General features: G+C 34.2%; 1 protein-coding gene across 3 annotated transcripts in view; it reads left to right on the top strand.

Annotated features, from left to right (window-relative positions):
* Window positions 1-20,480, top strand: part of Dach2 (dachshund family transcription factor 2) — a 476,923-nt gene that overhangs the window by 443,285 nt on the left and 13,158 nt on the right. For 2 of the 3 annotated variants that reach the window (XM_021187660.1, XM_021187661.1), the window contains 4 exons: window positions 11,132-11,280; window positions 11,406-11,553; window positions 13,552-13,698; window positions 16,235-16,300. In XM_021187660.1, coding sequence (XP_021043319.1) covers window positions 11,132-11,280; window positions 11,406-11,553; window positions 13,552-13,698; window positions 16,235-16,300 — 510 coding nt within the window. Of the gene's footprint in view, window positions 1-11,131; window positions 11,311-11,405; window positions 11,554-13,551; window positions 13,699-16,234; window positions 16,301-20,480 lie in introns of all 3 variants that reach the window. The other variant, XM_029534190.1, reaches the window with a different exon arrangement.

Genomic DNA, 20,480 nt, shown 5'->3' on the forward strand with positions numbered 1-20,480 from the left:
CTCTCTCTCTCTCTCACACTCTCTCTCACACTCTGACCACAACTGACCACAATTTCCCCTACCTTCTTCTCTCATTTCAGTCTCTCCCACCCACTCCTACTCCCAATCCACTCCTCTTCCCTTTCTATTCAGAAAAGGGCAGGCCTTTGATGGATATCAACCAAACATGGCATGCCACTCTTACAGATGCTGGACAAGGCAACTCAGTAGAAGGAAAGTGTTCCTAAAACAGAGACACACAGCCCCTCCCACTGTTAGAAGTTCCACAAGAAGATCAAGTTACATAAGTGCAACATATATGGAGAGGTCCTAGGTTTGATTGTTGGTTCAGTCTCTGTGGGACCCTATTGCCACTGATTGGCCTTAATCGGCCCCCCTCAATCCAAGGGAGAAATCAGGGTTCCTGTACAGGTGGGCAGGAGTCGGCGAAAAGGGTGACAAACAGACACAGACACAAGGGAGTGTGGTATCTGAATGTAATTTCTCAAAAGCAAGCACTGGACTTATAATACTGAAATAAAAAAGAAAAAAAGCTAGTCAAATACATACACCAAGGTACACTGATGCATAATGGTTCTTTACACAAAACAAAGAAAATGCATACATAAAAAGCTGGGGGAGGGGGGGAGCAGGCAGTATTTACAATTGAGATAGGACCAACTCTTAATTAAGATCAGCTAAACACAGGAGCCAGGTGAATGGTCTGATGCAATGCAAGTCTATTGTTAAACCCACCACCAGGGGTCCTTTAGTAAATACCTGATTATGCTTTTCCTCTGGGCCTAGTGAAAAACATGCACCAGGGGAATTCCATTCTACTAACCCTTTCATGAATAATACATCAGTTCTTCCTAAAACTACAACCCACCTTCTTGCTAGGCCATTGTAAATTCCTGTGTATGGGAGTGACTCTATTGTTCTAAGTAATTACTATGTAGACTAGCCCTGGGCTTTCTAGCTCTATTCAAGTAAATTGTAATGCCAGTTACTTTCACTGTCTCTACTAGAGGTAAATTTGAATGTTACTGAATAGGTAACATTCTTACTGAATTTGAAGATCAGGGTTGGCTCAAGGACTTCCTAGGACTTTGGAACACTGGTGGAGGCTAATCTCACTTATCTATATGTCAAAATCAATCCTTAAAGGCACTTATAATAAAATAACACTGAAAGAAAACACACAGATCCATACACCTGACTAACAGTGGTACAGGTTTGGAGCATACATGCTATGGGAATGCCTGGGTTCCTGGAGGCTAAGTTTGGGTGAAACTCTTTACCTCGGGACTGCTTCCAGGCTTTTAGGCCTGTCACACAGACTTCACTGGAGTGGGTGTTACACCCTCTGAGCCCATGTTGGTTGATTCTAGGGGTTTTCTTTTGGAGTTCTTGACCTCTCTGGCTCCTATAATCCTTCATCCCTGTTGTCAGTAGTATTACCGAGAACTGCCTTGCGTTTGCCTGTGGGGCTCTGCATCAGTTTCCACCAGTTGCTGTGTGTAGCTTCTCTGATGACATTTATACTTGGCGCCAACCTATGGGTATAACAGAATATCATTAGAAATCATTTTCTATCCCAGGTCTTGGGGCTACCCAGCCTCTATGTACTGGCACTCCAGTCAGAGTTTGCGAAGGGATTATTCTCATGACATGGATCTCATGCTGGAACAGTAATTATTTTGCCATTCCAGCAATATCTGTGCTATCTTTACCCCATTACATCTTGCAGACAGCTTAAATGGAGGAGGGTGCATCTTTAGAATGAGTTAGAAAACTAGTGCACCAGAAACTAACAGGAATATATGGGGGTAACCCTAGTTAAGCAGTGGGGACATTGAGCCTGTCTGCAAGTTGTGGGTTGAAGTTTTTGTGACTCAGTTGGTACCCAAATCCCTCTTCTATAAGCCTTGTCTGATTACAAGAGATGGCCACATCAGGTTTCTGGTGCACTAGTTTTCTAACTCATTCTAAAGATGCACCCTCCTCCATTTAAGTTGTCTTTCTCCTGTTCTATAACCACCCACCCCTAATCAGACACCACCTCTTCCAATTCACTTGTGATGTCTATTCTATTTCCACAGTGAACCATTTCTTTTTCTGAGACAAATTTTCAACTGAATGCAGACAGGCCCCATAGGTCTTCCTATGTGGTACTACCAGTATCTTTACATGTGAAGGAATTATGGGTGTGCACTCTGTCCAGTTTTACCTTTGTTTCAGATTTTGAAATATATCAAGTATGCTTTAAAATATATTAAAATTAAGTAGGATTATGCTTATAGGCTAATGAACCATGAATTCTATACTCTCTGCACAGACAGGACTTAATAATAATTGCACCTTTTATATTCGCTGAACATTTAAGAGTTTTCTTTCAAAATAATGCCCTTCTCATTGAAGATGAGGAAAAAAGAACTCAAGTAAAAGGTTTTAGTGAATATAAAATATGTCTGCATTATCTTTGCTTCAGCATTTGTTGTTCCATATGGACCCATAAATATTTGTAACAAATCGTGAGTAAAGGAATTTCAGCATTAATATGTCCACATATGCCAAGAAAAAAAAATTAAGGTATGTTTCCTACATTCTTAATGGAAATAATCTTATATCAAACTTGGAAGTCTCCTTGAACAGGAAAACACAATCTAAATAAAGTTTAATGGAAAATACAGATCAACTACTATGACTTTAAAATCATCCATCTGCTTATGTGGTCATCTGAAAGACATTATTTTAAAATTACATGTTTTTGTCTTATGAGGATAATGAAACACAATGATCTAAAACTTCAATGAGTTGTCGTTATGTTAGTGAATATATGCACTCAATTTAGTAGATATTGAGACTTCATAGGCAAGTCCTGTAATCAGTGCCTATACGATACAAGTCTTCTTGAACATCCTCTCTAGAGGAGGTTAGCAAAGCTTCAAATTCTATCAATACTGAGGGATTACTATATCCTAATTTCCATAGTAAGTGCCCAACCTGGGAGTTTTCATTAAAATCTTCCATGTACACTCTGAAGTAGTGCTTCTAGTTCTGCAAATAGGAACACAAAGAGAAAAAGTCCATTTTTTTAAAGTTACTGATACTATGGTAAAATAATAATCATGTGTGTATATACTGATATGTAACTGCAAAACTACAGGTAAACATTTATAAAAATTAAAAATCACTTTTCCTTTCTCCTTATGTATTTATAAGAGGCAACAAATGGTAATTTGTTCATTGAATGAATTGTTTCTCCTAAGTTTTACATGTACTAATTTCTTCCTGGGTTTAAATTGACTTTGGTTTTTAGGTGGAACAACAATATGAACTAACCAGTACCCCCTTATCTCATGTCTCTAGCTGCATATATAGCAGAAGATGGTCTAGTCAGCCATCATTGGGAAGAGAGGCCCCTTGGTCTTGCAAACTTTATATGCCCTAGTACAGGGGAACTCCAAGGCCAAGAAGTGGGAGTGAGTGGGAAGGGGAGCAGGGCAGGGGAGGGTATAGGGAATTTTTGGGATAGCATTTGAAATGTAAATAAAGAAAATATCCAATAATAAATAAATAAATAAAACCTCTCTCTCAAAATGGTCTCTTCACTCCTAGATAAAAGTAAATAACATCTAGCAATGAATCTATAGAACTCTTATTTCAGTTACTGAATGATCATTTGTTTGATAAAGAAAACATTTCCTTTATTTGTGTACTGCTATTTTACTGTTCACTTTTATAATTCTGCGTTACAAATTAGTTCATTTTACATTTATTGTACAATTAACATATATTTTCTATGTGTTTGCTAATGTGTGTCTTTTTAATTTTGTACAATTTCTTGAAGCATTAACAATTCCTTCTCAAAGTTAATTATCATTTTATTTATATATTCAAACCTAAAATACAAATAGTTAAAAAAGACAGTTGTGTATGGGAAAATATGAATCACTTTTTAGGTTTATTCTTGTTATTTTTAAATTATTTGGTGTATGTCTTTGTGGTTCCTTAAGAACCAGGCATTTTTTCCCTAGTTGAGGAAATGACTGAACATCTCTGGTAGAGATGCAAAATATAAAACCTGCTTTACAGCTTCGATAGGCAGACAGATTACTGAACTCCCATTAAGGCTAAAAGCAAGTCTAGATTGCAGCCCTAGGCCATTTTACACATAAGCAAGAATAGCACAACAATATAACTAGTAAGGTCAATTAACAGATAGGGTACTTATCCTGCTCATCATCTAGCCTAAATATATTTTTTAAAAATGACTATTTGTACCTTACTGTATCTTCAGTCTAATTCTGCCTCATTTTTTTCAGCTTATGATGTAGGTCATTATAGTTTTACTTCTTCAGTCATGAAATAGCCTCCTCTGCAATATTTTACACATGTCAGAGCATTTTGTTTTTTGGAAAAGGAACTTAAATATCTTTAATCTGCTATCTTCTTGATTATATAAATATGTGTGCCATTCCTGAAAGTTCAATTCCCAGCCTTTATTTGAAACTTCCTTATGTTATGTAACTTATATGTTTTTCTCTAGGCTTTATAAAATCTATAGGTGTTTGAAACAAATTTTTCAGATTTTCCTTATTTATGAAATAATAACATATAATCTAAGAAACATCGAGAAAGTACATTTGTGGGCCAGGAAAATATTTTACTTCATATTCTACTTGGTTGTTATTCAAAGAGAGAAATATGTTGTATAAGTTAAATAAATGTATGTTAAACATTCTGACACTTAACAAAAGCTCTTTTTCAAAATTCCAACTGTCACTATAGTTATATAATAATTGTCTTTTGGGAAAAGGACATATTAGACCAGACGCACTTCATGTCTATCCTGTCTTGCTTCCTCTGTCCACATATCTACAAAGCACTTTTCAACTTACATATTTATAAACAAATATTTTTTGAGTGGATTTGAACTAATGATGGCTTTAAGATAACCAGTGCACATATTAGTCTCTACATACTAAAGGAAGCTATGTTAATATTACTATAAAATAACAATAATAATTCAGAATAATAATAATAAATAAAAGCTACAGCAGCTCTAGTCTCATAAACACTATATTTTGGTTAGAGAAGAATAAAAATCACATAAATTCACAGTATGATAAGTAACAACAAACAGTATCCAAAGGAAAAAAATATTAAGGAGATGGTGATAAAGGGATTATTTTGCAACATTAAGTAGAGTGTCAACAATACCTTTAACATGCAAGGTAATGTTGATCAAAGAATGAAGGCTACTACCATAAATTAAATACATAATCATCCCAAAACCTACTTTGTAAAGGACTTAGATAGTGCTACCTCATCAATTTGACATTATTTTTTCTATGAAGATTATTAAACTTTAGTAGATATTTGAGGAAGAAAAGAAGATGTTTATAACTCTCATTCATTGAATTTTCCCCGTATAATTCTAGAAGATTAATTCTCAACCAGTATTCATGTTTGGCCACATAATTATTGTTTATTTTTAATTTTCATATAAAGAAATGGCTTCCATTCTGACATTTTGTCACATGGAATTTTATTCATTCCCCCTCTTAAATAACACTTTATTTGGGATGATGTATGTGTGGATATGAAAGTGTTGTCCACTATGCTTTATGAGTCACTTCTATGTATCCTTGGTCTCTATGACTAGATGACAATAGTATGCTCCTGTACTCTCCACTCTCTTGTCTCCAAAAATTGTTGCCAAATACCTTCTGGGATGCAAAATGACCCTGGTTAAAGAACACTGAACTATGCATGTTCAACCATTCACAGTGGAAGATGAAACAAAGGCAGTCTCATGTAGTCATATTCTAGAAAATTTATTTGTATATAGGATGTGAAACAAGTTGTAGATCTGAAGATGGCCAAATGACTTAATGTGTTCTCCACTACTACTTTTGGAAATATTCAATGGTTATTTCTCTTTTTTAAAAAAAATCACATTTCATTTATTTAGAATCATGTATTGGTCAAAAATTTATAAACAGGATTTCATTAGCCTGGAAAACAATTATAGTAGGCAACCAGTACTATCTCCTAACATTACAGTTGAGGTGACTGAGACACACACAGATTTCTCATAGTCTTTTACATGATAAAGGTAAGGTTCAAATCTGTGTAGTTTGTAAGCCTAGATCACTTTAGTTCCCCAATCTTTGTTTCTTCTGTATGTACTTTTTCCCTATCTCAGTATGTAACATATGTTAATGTTTAGAATTATATTTTTAAAAATTTTACCTGACACATAATTACTATACATATTTAGAGTATACATTAGGATATTTTAAATTTTGTACAATTGTAACAATCAATGTAGTATTTTAAAGGCTTCAAATGGTCCTGTTCTAATTCATTTAATCAATGAAGAAGGAAATCGACTCACCCTCTGAAATTTGAATTTTGGATAATATACTAATTATGGATTTAGTAAAAGGGTCTTCCACAGAACATTTTTGGATATATTTATCTTCAAATTATATTATATGAAAATCTTATTTTATAAGAAACTTTGCAGTGCACCTCACAACCCTGATAAGGAAAAGGAGGAAGAAGATAAAGAAAGCTGTATTTTCACCATTTTGCCAATGTTTTACAATACCAATATGCACAAGGAATATTTTTATGTTTCCACACCTAATATACTGTGAAGCAGAATTCTAAGGACAGAAAGTGTGAACTCTTTTCTGTTAGATCAGACATGGGTTTTTCTCATGCTTGCCTCACAATACCAATCTCTCCTCTCCCCCTCCCCCTCTTCATGACAGTGCTAGGTTCATACTCAATTTTCACTTGTAACATACACTCTTTTCATTCCAAAATAATATGTTGGCTCTTTAATAGCAAGGACTGATGATCATAATTATTTTTTTCTGATACTTAACATTAGGCATAATATCTGTTCTTGCCATATTGCTTTATCTGCAAGAGGGTTTATTTCTAATTCCTTGTTTGGAAGGCCAATTTTCTAATCTAAGGATCTAAAATGTACCTGGTTTATACAGATATTACATCTCTGTTTCATGGACTGCTAGCCCTTCGTTCCTTTGCTTCTTCCTGTTTTCACATGTCTGAAATATTTTATTTGTTATACATAAAGAAATGTCACAATTTTGAGATCAATTTTTTTCTTCCCCATTCAATAATGCAACACTTGAGTCATGGTTCAGCAGAGATTATGAATACCTCTTTATATTCATGCAGGTCACATCATTACACAGCAGTTGGTCACTTTGTTGTTATTGTTCTCCAGTTTGGAAAAGGGAAGCAGGTGTCTTGCTTGTGCTGATTGTAACACTAATGATATCGACAAAGGAGAGTCCCGAGGGATCGCTGTATTTAGGGAAAAGCTCTCAAATCAAATAATGGAGTATAATTTATTTGTTAAGGAATAAAACTGATGACCTGGTAGGTATCTGCATTTTTCCAGTGCTCAGTGAGTCAGCTGTGTTCAGTTTCTATTCCTGTGTCACAATTCTCAAATCCCAGAGGAAAGGCGTAACTACATGAAAGACAGAGAGAATAAACATTGCTGGCATATAAAACAGCTGTAGCAGCCTTGACTTTAATTTTCAATGGGATGTTTCCATTCTGAGCATTTACCATATATTCTTTTTATTCTACAAATAACTTTCTTGTCAACTTTTACATCTATTCATCTGGATTCTAGAGAAGAAATTAAAATAAAGAGCTTTTTCTCTAAGGTGATTCCCAAGTGCTATTTCAAAGTATTGCAGGTTTAACAAACAGGCTCAATAAAAGCAGTCTCCACTTTGCTTCAATAAATGGAGAGTTTACCCATGTCCTTGACTAGAAACTGTTGTCCTGTCTTTATGCTTTCAGTTTTTATCACTTTGTTATGTGTGCTGATAAAGGTTTTTTTTTTCTTTTTAATCTATACATTTTGAAGGCAGTCCTTTTAAATGAAAATACTCAATCCCAACCCTTTCTAGGACTTACAGAGAGATTATCTTAAATGCCATTCTATGTTTCCAGCGCTTATCTGTTTTTAATTTCACTGCCAATTAGGATTATTTAAGCTCACCTAGTAAATTTCTATACAAGAGTGTATTTATTCAAATGTAGATGCCATTCAGACATTAAAGATTATTATTTACTGAAACCAATACCCAAGGCATTCTTTTAACATATGATTGAATTTTTAAAAATTCACAAAGAACAGTTTGACAGTTTTCACTCACATATACTAAAACATAATATACTTCTACTAGATTTTGGCTATTACAGACCTTAACATGCATTGTGACCTTGATCTGAAAAGCATGTTTGGTTAGCCCAGAAACTTAATCATAAGAAGCCATAAGTAGAATCCTTCTTCTTTACTGCCCTTTTTCTAGGACCAGAAAATTTATTGCTCATGGGACAGGTAGGATATGAACAATGGTCCAAATAGAGTCCAGGGTTATCTCATCTGTGTGAAAACTGCTGCTGAAAATCGATGTGACCTCTGCTACACTGTCATCCCAGTTCCCACCCTCTGTGTCCTATTTGTCTTTCGGTAGAAGCTTAGATCTGTGTGCTGTCTCTATGTGTCTCTCTTGGGCCAGATTATCAAAATGAATCATTGCCTGCATACCTCTTATATTTCTATTTATTTTCCTGGAGTTGACTAGGTCTGATGAAATATGATTCTTTTTGCATTTGATCTTCACTGCAGCAAGCAGCACCTAATTCAGCTGTGTCTATCTCTTTAAAGAAGGGTAATACTATTTTGAAACTTCAATCTACTGTACAGTAACATTACAAACTATAGACCAGACAACCTGTCTTCATAATCAATAGCAATTTTCCTTTCAGCCAATTTAATGGTATTTCTTTCATCTTCAAATAGACTTCTAGTGATTTTAACATACTTATAATTTTGTTTTATGCATGCTGAATATATCACTTTTCTTTTCATAAAGAATGCCTCTTGAATACTCACTTCTGAGGTTATCTGTTTGTATTGAGTGATATATGACAAGAAATCCATTAATTGTAAATTCTATCACTGACAAAAACATTTATTCAGGGAATTTTATATTGTCTCAATCAGCAAGAAGTCAATGTTTTGTTTGTAGCAATTGATTCTGAAAAAATGAATGTGGCATAAATAAATTTGCACTTTGATTTGTAATCACTAATGTAAAGATGTAGCACTTCTCTAATCGCCGTACATATTGTATAATACTTGTGAAGTTTTTCCTCTCATTGTGCCCACATGGGCAAGATGAATATATAGTTAACAAAGAAAGAAAAGCATTTCTTACCTCGTTGTGAAGTTTATTTAAAATCATTAGTGATGTTTACTTGGTTTCAAGGTTTAGGCATTTTATTTTTCTTAGACAATATTTGAAATGAAAAATTGTTTATAAATGAAATTTACATCATTCATACTTTGCTGATTACTACCTGAATAATTGTTTATGAATTTCATACCTACCATTAGAGGATGGAAGAGACTAGGAGGGGAGAGAAAGGGGAAGGGAAAGAAGTAAGACAAGTAGATAGAGGGAGAAATTGAGATTCAATAAGGAGTTTAAGTTTGTTGGGCACGTTTGTGCATGCCTACAGTAACACAAGTCTTCAACACACATGAGACAGAAGTGGGAAGACCATCCTGAGTTGCATAGCTAAACCCTGTATTAAAAAATCTGTAAGGAGATTTAGGTTAATTTTAATGGCTCATGTTGAAATAATTAAATGCTATGAGAACACAGCTAAAAGTTTCTGTAGAATATATGCAGTGTGAGAGATAGCTCAGCAGTTAAGAGCACTGACTGCTCTTAACTTCCAGAGGTCCTGAGTTCAATTCCCTGCAACCACATGGTGGCTCACAACCATCTGTAATGGGATCTGATATCTTCTTGATATGTGTCTGAAGACAGCTACAGTGTGCTCATATACATAAAATAATAAAGTAATAATTTAAAAAGAAAAGGAAAATACACAGCATGTAACTGTGATCAAAATGATCCTTTTAGTGTTTTTTTAACATACTCTTTGAGGAAATAATATTTATAACTTTCTGTCAAAAATTGTATTAATAACAGTTTTGGTTATTGAAATCTTTAAAACTTCTTTTTATATTAGAATTAAAGTAATTGAAAATTTTATTTTTTATTTTCATGTTATATTTTCATAAACTTGAGGAACATTTTTGAATTTTATTATGTCATTACAGTTGATTTTTATATACCTGGAAAAGAGATTCTTCTCCCATATCCTGACCACAGTTGCCCCTTCTTCCACTCATCCCAGCTCTTTGCTACCTCCTCACTCCCTAAGGTCCTCGCCCCCTCAGTTTTCTCTTCAGAAAAGAGCAGGACTCCAAGAGATGACAGTTAAATATATATTTTAAAGTTTTTGCTATTACATTACTGAAATTCAGAAACTATAATGAATAGATTAACTTAACTGTTACAAGTCATCTATGTATGAGTATTGAAATATTAGTATTTGAGTTTACTTGCATCTCACGATTATCTCCCTAGGAAATTTTATTTGATATCATATAAAGTGTTCCCATTCCCAGATACAGAATAAACTATATATATATACACACACACACACACACACACAATAAATAAGCTTCAAAATTGAAATTAACACTGAAAATGCCCAAATTCTGAGCATGTAGATAAGATCTAAATTCAAGTTAGTATATTCACTCCAAGAAGTCTTACCAAGCAATGATGGAAAAAATAGCCACACATGTATTTTGAGATTTTAGATTGATGACTATTTGCAAACATTTATGAAGAATATGTGGATAAATTTAGGTATTCTGAAATGCATTTGTTTGTATGATTAAAAAAACTATATGAAGTTATTTAAAATTAATATTATATTAATATATTAATTTATTTTATGTAAATTATACATCGATGAAGTTATTAAAAATAATGACAATGAGTAGGTAAGACGATTCATACACAGGGAAACATATCTGAAAGAACAGATGCCAACATATACATATATTGGTGGCAATCTGATTCTCTAGTTTACAAATACGACATCATTTGAGTACCCATGACTTAGAAAAGTGTTATGTATGTCTGTTACAAATGACTTGATAAAACATTTGAGTTGTTAATTTGTGAACCTTCTGACATTAATTTTATATTTACAGAAGAAGTACCAGCTCAAATCCCAATCATGAAGTCACCCTTGGACAAGATCCAGTTGGCTCCTGGACAGGCATTGCCCCCTGGATTCACTGGACCATTCATTTTTGCTGATAGTCTATCTTCTGTGGAGACTCTGTTGACCAACATTCAGGTCAACAATATTTCTATAAACAAAATAAATGTAATACAAAACATTAGCACCTACATGAATTATTTCCTATTTGAGAATTTAAAACAGATAAGATGAACTGGGTGCCATTTGCTGTACTTTGACAGGGTCTACTAAAAGTGGCTTTGGATAATGCTCGTATCCAGGAGAAGCAGATTCAGCAGGAAAAGAAGGAACTGCGAATAGAGCTCTTCAGAGAAAGAGAAATTAGAGAAAACCTGGAGCGACAACTTGCAGTTGAGCTTCAAAGCAGAAGTAAGTTGAACAAGTTCAATTAAATTGTGAATATTATGTAGCAACTCATTTTCTTGCTAATAGAAACACTTCCAGGGATAGCTGATAACTGCTAAAAGTGAATAACTAAAAACAAATACTAGTGACTAAGTCACACAGTAGTAAGAAATTATTCCCTAAATGATAATGAATAAAAATTGTATTTAAGCCATTTACATATTTGAAAACATACATTATTATTGTCCTTTTATATTCCAACAAAATATATATGGGTATACATATTGTCACTTGGTCTTACATAAAAAATATTTACCTTTCCTGAAGCAGAGAGCTGTATTCTGGAATTATAAATAAACCTTAGTTTCTCTCCTTGAGGGATTTACATTGTGTAAGCCTAACACATCCAGAAAATTTCAAAGCAAAGTAAGTAATCAAATATGATTTGAATGAACATGATTAGTTAGTTTAGCTTATTAAAGTTATACAGTGTTAAAAGCATATCCTCTGAAGTCTGAGCCCTAGAGAATCAATAGTCAAAAGTTAAAAGGAAATGCCAGCAGTCATTTTAAGTATTGTGCATTAGTCAGGGAAACAATAACAACAAAAACTTCATTCACAGATGAGTGAATACATTTTTATTTTTGAGTGGTTTTGAGTATATCAAATTGTATGGTGAAAGACTATACAAAAGGATGGAAGTAGAAGTGACATTATGAGGAAAAGTTTTAACTGTGTAAATGATGAACTTGGATTTTACCTTGTAAACAATGGAAAATATCAGAAGCTAAGTGAGGGAAAAATGTGGTTTCTTTTTTTTTTTGCATAGTTCATGTTAATGATGTGGTAATTTTTTCAACTTCAGTTTTGAGAGTATAATTACAATATTTCTCTAAAGCCTCCCATATAACCCTCCTGACTTTCCTTCTAAGACATGGGCTCTTTCTTCCTTAATTGTTATCATATGCATATAAGTATAGGTGTATACATATATATTCCTAAATATAGCCTTCCAGCCCATATCTTGTTACTTTTTGGTATGTTTGTTTTAAGGCACTGAATAACTTTAAGCTTTCTTTAATTTCATACTTATTTGAAGCCTTGGAGGCTTTCCCCCCATCCACTTCAGCATATCTACTCATGTTGTCCTCATTCAGGTCATGTTTAGGTAGTCATGTTGCTGTGACAAGGATGCTGATTCTTATATTACTACTAGACACAGTCTTACAGCAAGTCCATGGTCCTCTGATTAAGATTGATATGAGACTGAGAGCAAGCAAAAGATTCCAAATGGATTGCTTGCTCTCATTACATATGGTATTATTGCAGATTAAGTTATCATAAGAGAACTTTATGGAGACAAAAGATGAGAAGTTAGAAAAACACTGAATTGTTCAAAGTTGAATTATTTTTAACAGTGTAAGTTCAAGTATACACAGTATAGTATATAAGCTGGATTAATTCTCTTGAATACCTCACAAAACTTTCAAATTTGCTTTTATAAAATTCCCACATCTTTACATTCTCCACACAACACTAAAGAGGAACAAAATACCTAATGCTGACTTCAGTTTCTTTCTATTGCCTCATTCCCCTTCTTATGGAGGACTCACAAAGCCTAAAAGTAAGTAGTCAGGTTGAAGTATGAAGGCAGTGGTACAAATCAGAAAGAAAATCCAGAAACTGCACTTGTCACCAAAAACCAAAGGATGCCTCCTGTTCAGTAAAAATCACTAACATAATAATTTTAAGTATTAAGTCATAACATAAAATTTGTCTTGGAAGATATTCCTATTGTTTCAGAATCATTTGTTGAAATTAAATATATTTGTATTAGAGAGCATACATTTTAGAAATATGAAAAAAAATAAGTTATTCAACTACAGTCAACAAAGCTGAGACCAAAGGAAGCTAATCATACATGAACTGATATATTTATGACTTCTCTGCTACATCACTCATCAAACTCAGCAGTAGTAATGTATTAAGCATACATTTGCAAACTACTTCTCCATGTTTTAGGTACAATGCAAAAGCGTCTGAAAAAGGAGAAAAAAGCTAAGAGAAAACTTCAGGAAGCCTTGGAATTTGAATCAAAGCGCCGCGAGCAAGTGGAGCAGGCACTTAAACAAGCTACATCTGGTGACAGCGGTCTGAGAATGTTGAAAGGTAATGTCTAATCAATTAGGACAATCAATTAGGACTTTTATTTGTGAAGAAAAAAAAAGAAAACCTGTAGAGTGTGTGTGTGTGTGTGTGTGTGTGTGTGAGAGAGAGAGAGAGAGAGAGAGAGAGAGAGAGAGAGAGAGAGAGAGAGGGAGGGAGGGAGGGAGACGTTTTCTCAAGGAGTATAAAAATTTTCTGTCAAGTATTTTAGGTCATTAATCTAACAAAGATAGTCCTTTCTCTGAATAATTCTCAGGGAGAATCGGTTTGAAAAGTTATTCTAAATAAATTATTTTTATAAATTAATACATTTATTCCTCTGTATATCATCCTGGTCTCCTCACATACCTGATCCTGCCCCCTTTTACCCTTCACACTCCTCTCTTCCTCCCAAGCCCCTCCCACCCTCTACCTCTCATGAGTATTTTGTTCCACATTCTAAGAAAGACTGAAGCATCCATGTTTTGCTCTTCCTTCTTGAGCTTCATATAGTCTGTGAGTTGTATTGTGGGTATTCCGAACTTTTGGCTAATACCCACTTATCAGTGAGTGCATACCATGTGTGATCTTTTGTGATTGGGTTACCTCACTAAGAATGAGATCCTCCAGATGCATCCATATACCCAAGAATTTCATAAATTCATTGTTTTAATAGCTGAGTAGTACTCCATTGTGTAAATGTACCACAGTTTCTGTATCCATTCCTCTGCTGAGGGACATCTGGGTTCTTTCCAGCTTCTGGCTATTATAAATAAGGCTGCTATGAACATAGTGGAGCATGTGTTCTTATTGTATGTTGGAGAATCTTTTGGGTATATGCCCAGGAGTGGTATAGATGGGTCCTCATGTAGTACTGTCCAATTTTCTGAGGAACCGCCAGATTGATTTCCAGAGTGATTGTACCAGTTTGCAATCCCACCAGCAATGGAGGAGTTTTCCTCTTTCTCCACATCCTCACCAGCATCTGCTGTCACCTGAGTTTTTAATCTTANCCATTCTAACTGGTATGAGGTGGAATCTCAGGGTTGTTTTGATTTGCATTTACCTGATGACTAAGGATGTTGAATATTTCTTTAGGTGCTTTTCGGCCATTCAATATTCCTCAGTTGAGAGTTCTTTGTTTAGCTCTGTGCCCCATTTTTAAATAGGGTTATTTGATTCTCTGTAGTCTACCTTCTTGAGTTCTTTTTATATCGAAAATTAGCACTCTATTGGATGTAATAATTCAAAAGTTTTCTAGTTTTATTTTAAGCTTGTAATCACCTAAGATTGTTTCAGTTGATTCAGACAGTGTGAAGTGAATTTCTTTCTTTCTTTCTTTCTTTCTTTCTTTCTTTCTTTCTTTCTTTCTTTCTTTCTTTCTTTCTTTCTTTCTTTCTTTCTTTCTTTCTTTCGAGACAGGGTTTCTCTGTGTAGCCCTGGCTGTACTGGAACTCACTTTGTAAACCAGGCTGTCCTGGAACTCAGAAATCTGCCTGCCTCTGCCTCCTGAGTGCTGCGATTGAAGGCCACCAGGCCGGGCTCTGAAGTGAATTTTCAAGTAAGCCCTCCCAATACAACCTGTTTCCAACATAATCACTAGCTTATGTAAATTATCTGAGCACATGCATAACACATTTTTTTCCTCCACTCATATAAAACTATAAATTACCATGTGCATAGTGGTTTTACTTGCACTTAGCATAAACCAGTATCACTCACTATCATATCTTTTTTTTTTTTTTGGTTTTTTTTTTTTTTTTTCCAGACAGGGTTTCTCTGTGTAGCCCTGGCTGTCCTGGAACTCACTTTGTAGACCAGGCCGGCCTCGAACTCCGAAATCCAATCCGCCTGCCTCGGTCTCCCGAGTGCTGGGATTAAAGGTGTGTGCCACCACGCCCGGCTTTCACTATCATATCTTATGAGAGGAAAATATATCATAATGATGTATAACTTCAGTTTTCTTACTTGTATCTGTCATATTTTGTCATTTTATCATCAGAACATGTTAACTGAATCTTTGTAGAGGTTTTGTTTTCTTATTTTATATAGACAGTTATTTTCCTAGAATACATCTTTAGTTTATCAAATGATGAAAAAAACATATATACCATGTACCTGCATATATGTTCTTAACTATATAATTCACTTATAGTATATGAACTTCCCTTTTACATTAACAATAGAAATTCCAAAGGAAAAGAAAAGAAATAGGGAAATTTAACAGTATTTATGTGTTTAGAAATGTGTGTGTATGTGATATATATAAGTATGTATACACACATAAGCACATAACACACTCACATAATATACCAACAATTAAGGAAAAAGAGACTGAATATTGAGTATTTAAAGAGAGGTCATAGAGGATTTAATTATTATAATATAAAGAAAGAATATAAGAAATAATTTAGAGAGTGAGAGAGGTTTGCAGACCAGAAAAATAAAATTTTGCTCAGAATCGTGTGTTATGTGTAATACCAAAATATTGGCAATTTTTCTTTAGATGGAATCAGGAAACACAGATTTGTACCTTAATTTTGAATCTCAATTCTTTCAGATTCTGGAATTCCAGATATTGAAATAGAAAACAGTGGAACGCCGCATGACAGTGCTGCTATGCAAGGTACTACAGACATCACTCTCCTTCCTATAAGTGCGTAATGGGTGATGCATGGAGGCAGGGCAGAGCATGAAAAAGTTCCTACATTGCCAGATTTCACACCCTTAAAATTGTCAGCTTTTCACACTCTGACCTAAGAAGCAATCTATAGTGAACTTTATTAGAGAAAAACATATATGTTATATGATAAGACTTTGAAAACTCCTAATAATGCAATTAGCTATTTCATACATACAATGTGAGCAAAGATTTTTTTTCCTGTTTAGCTACTAAAAGAATATATCTTTACATGTTATTCACTTTCTAAAAGTGGAGAAATATGTAAGAAATCTTTTGTAAACATGCTGTGCATGTGACTTATAGACTTCACTTCTTTAGTGTTTGTAAAGGGCAAATGTAGAATAATCACAAACTATGGGTATTTAAAAGGTCTTCTGGACATTATTATTAATCCTCAAATTTTGATAGTGATTTTAGAAAACTTATAAATATAGAAATAGGAGGATGACTTGTAATTTCCAACTTGCATGACTTACATAAATAGGTATATCTTTCACAATATTGTAGAAAATTCACCATAATTAAATGGATGAATAGTGTCAATATAACATTCTATCAGTCTGCACAAGCCTTGAAAAGTAAGAATAGCATTTAATCAGTGGAGAGTTTCCTATGCAATACTATCATAGATTTTATTTCTTTATTTTTCTATAAATTGTATTTATATTCACATTTATTGTATAAAATTAAAACTGAATATACTAAAAATATATATTTAAGATAGTTTTCCAAACTTTCTAATACGAAGAAAGATACTAATATTTTGTTCACTGAAAGGTTAATAAATGGATGCTTTTCTGCTTTTAGTTTGCATCCATATGAAGGCAACAGAAAGGAAATAACCATGTGCTAACTGAGCAGCTTCATAAAATTTAAAAGCTGATATTTCAATAGTTCTTAAAGTCTTTTTATAAATCCAAAAACATCAGATAACATGGACCATCTGATAATGCTTAATATTGAGGCTTCTTAAGAGCTTAATAAATTACTCTCATTAATTGTGAAAAACATACATGCTGAACTTGTTCAAAAGTTTTTGGAATGTTTCTTAGGCCTTTTTGTTGCCAGCTTGCCTTCCTCCCACAATTTAAAGGATATATATGCAAAGTGAATTATATTAGGATAAACTGTTTAAACAGTTCATTTACCACAGCTAAATTCATAAAGTGCCACTATTAGTGAGCCTGGTAACTAAGGTTCCTGCTATATGCATGACTAATAGCCTGAAGTATTTATTTGCTCACTTCTCAAACAATAATACGCAAATACAGGCACAATCATTAAAAAGCCCAAGGTTTGGCTGTGCCCCTAATTTGAATGGAATATGAGATTAGTGTTGGAACTGAAAGGAAAATCTAAACACAGTACCAGTAGATTTTACCTACATTACAATTTATTCCCATATCCTCATACAAGTCATTATAGTTTATTTATATGATGCCTTTAATTGATAGAAATAATATTTTTCTCAACTCCAAGATAAATGAATGTTCAGTTATCATAAATTTCTTTTATTTTCACATAACAAATTATATTCATACACATATATATATATATTTCAAGTGTGATCAATGTTATCACATGAATAAAATTACATATTTATCCCATATTAACTTAATAACTTTTGCATATTAATTTGTGTCTAGAGAAGCATAATTTTGGTTTTCCCTGAACATATTCTTACTAAGTTCTTTAAAAGTTACCGAGTCAGATGCAATATTATTTAAGTAGCAAGGTAGTTTATTTTTATACAAGAAAATTGATGATTTCCAAAATAAAAAATAAAATTGTTTGCTTAGTATATATGGTCAATATTGTAAATACATGATAAAATATAGTAATTTAATAATTTTTATTGAATATAGAATTTTATTATTTATTTATTCACTCAATATCCAGATCAAAGCCCTCTCTGTCTCCTTCCTCCCAGTCCCACTCTTACAAATCCCTCCCCCCATTACCTCCTCCTCTTCAGAGAAAGGGGAATCTTCATTTGGGTATGACCCAACCCTGGGATATCCAGTCACAGCAGGACTAAGCAAATCCTCTCCCACTGAAGTCCCACCAGACAGTTCAGAGTCAGAGACAGTCCTCTACCCCCTAGTCCCAACTGTGGGAATGGGACCCATATGAAATCCAAGCGGCACATCTGAAACAAAAGTGTTGGTGGGGGGCTAGGTCTAGCCCCTGAATGCTCTATGGTTGGTGGTTCAGTGTCTCTGTGAGACCTCATGGGCTTAGGTTTGTTGACTCTTGTGGGGTCTTTACCCTTCTGGCTTGCTAAATTCCATCCCCTACTCTTCCATAATCTCTTCAAGCATAGAAGAATAACATTAATAATATGAAGGGTTGATTCTCTCACATGGGATGGGTCTCAAGTTGCGCTAGACATTGATTGGCTGTTATCTCAATGTTTGTTCCATCTTTATCACTGCACATCTTGATTCCAGGACAAATTTGGGTTAAAGGTTTTGTGGGTGGGTTGATGTCCTTCTCCCACCTTGGGAAGGCCCACCTGACAACAGGAGATGTCACTTCAATCTCCATATCTCCCACTAATAGGAGTCCCAGTTAGAGTCACCGCCATAGACTTCCAGGAGCATCCCTCATACCAAGTATCCAGCTAGTCCCCCACCAATTTCTGTTCTCACCTCCAGCCCTCTCCTGTCCCCATCTCCCCACATCTGATCCCCATCCCTGTTCTCCTCCTTACCCCATCTGCTACCCAGTTCCTCCCTCCTGCATCCATCTCCAATGACTATTTTCTTTCCCCTTCTGAGGGATATTCTCTGATCTTCCCTTGGGCCATCCTTAGTACTTAGTTTCTTTGGGTCTGTGGATTGTAGCATGGTTATCCTATACTTTATGACTAATGTCCACTTATAACTGAGTATATACCATGTGTGTCTTTCTGGGTCTGGATTATCTCACTCAGGATGATATTTTCTAATTCCATCCATTTTGCCTATAAAATTCATGATGTCTTCATTTTAATAGCTAAATCGTACTCTATTGTGTAAATGAAACATGTTTTTTTTTTATCCACTCTTCAGTGAGGGACATCTAGGTTGTTTCCAGTTTCTTGCTTGAATATAAACTTTTAAACTATTGCATCCCATGACATTTATAATAATGTGGAAAACAGTGGAAAGTAGACATTTCCCCCTGTTTTTGTTCAACATTTAAGCACAGTATGCAATAAAATTCCTGTCATTACTTTTTGGAAAACTAAATTGAATGTCTTATGTTAAAACGATAGTAGAATCACAAATCAAAAAGAAAATTTTAGAGCATATGTAGTGGCATACATCTTTAATTCTAGCATGCAGGAGATAAAGTTAGGTGGGTATCTGTGATTTCCACATCAGCCTACTTTATATTTTGAGTTACAAGGCATCCAGAACTACATAGTAAGATGCTTCAAAATCAAAAGTTTTTTGTTAGCAAAAATAATTTGTATTGTCAGAGGAATAGATATCTGAAAATATGACCATAATTAATTATAATTATGGTTCAGAAAATAACATGAGTCTAATAATTACATAAACACTTATCATTAACCTATCATTTTAAATATTCATAATTGAAAGATGTATTTTATCTTCATATTCTTCAGAAAACACATAATGCCTGAAAACATGAAATACAAGCTTAGCTATTATTTTTCTATTCTTGCTAACAGTTGTTTTAATATGCTCTATTTTCAATTTTATTTACCTTGAGCTGTTTAAATATTTTTCACCTCCCTATCTTGCTCACTTTGGTAGGTTGAATAATTCCTTCCTTTCTTTGTTTGTGAGAATCAATTCATGCATGCCAATACAACGCCATTGCCAAAATACTTCTGAATCACAGGATATAGTTCAGGCTTTATTGATGTCCTTTCTCTTCCTATTGTCGATAGCTCTGCTGGATAGAAATCTATCATTAACCTAGTGCTCTTTCTTTCAAATTCAATTAGTTCCACTGTGACATCATCTTAAGAAGATATAAAAGGTACTTGGCAAAATGTTGTACCACCACTCTTAGAAGCAAAACAGTCATAACCAGTTTTATCATATGCCCACATAAATTTGAATACAGATAAACTACTCTGGATTATGATATCTTTTAGGAGGCTTAT

This window comes from Mus pahari, chromosome X (genome assembly GCF_900095145.1).
Source record: "Mus pahari chromosome X, PAHARI_EIJ_v1.1, whole genome shotgun sequence".
Lineage (NCBI taxonomy): Eukaryota > Metazoa > Chordata > Mammalia > Rodentia > Muridae > Mus > Mus pahari.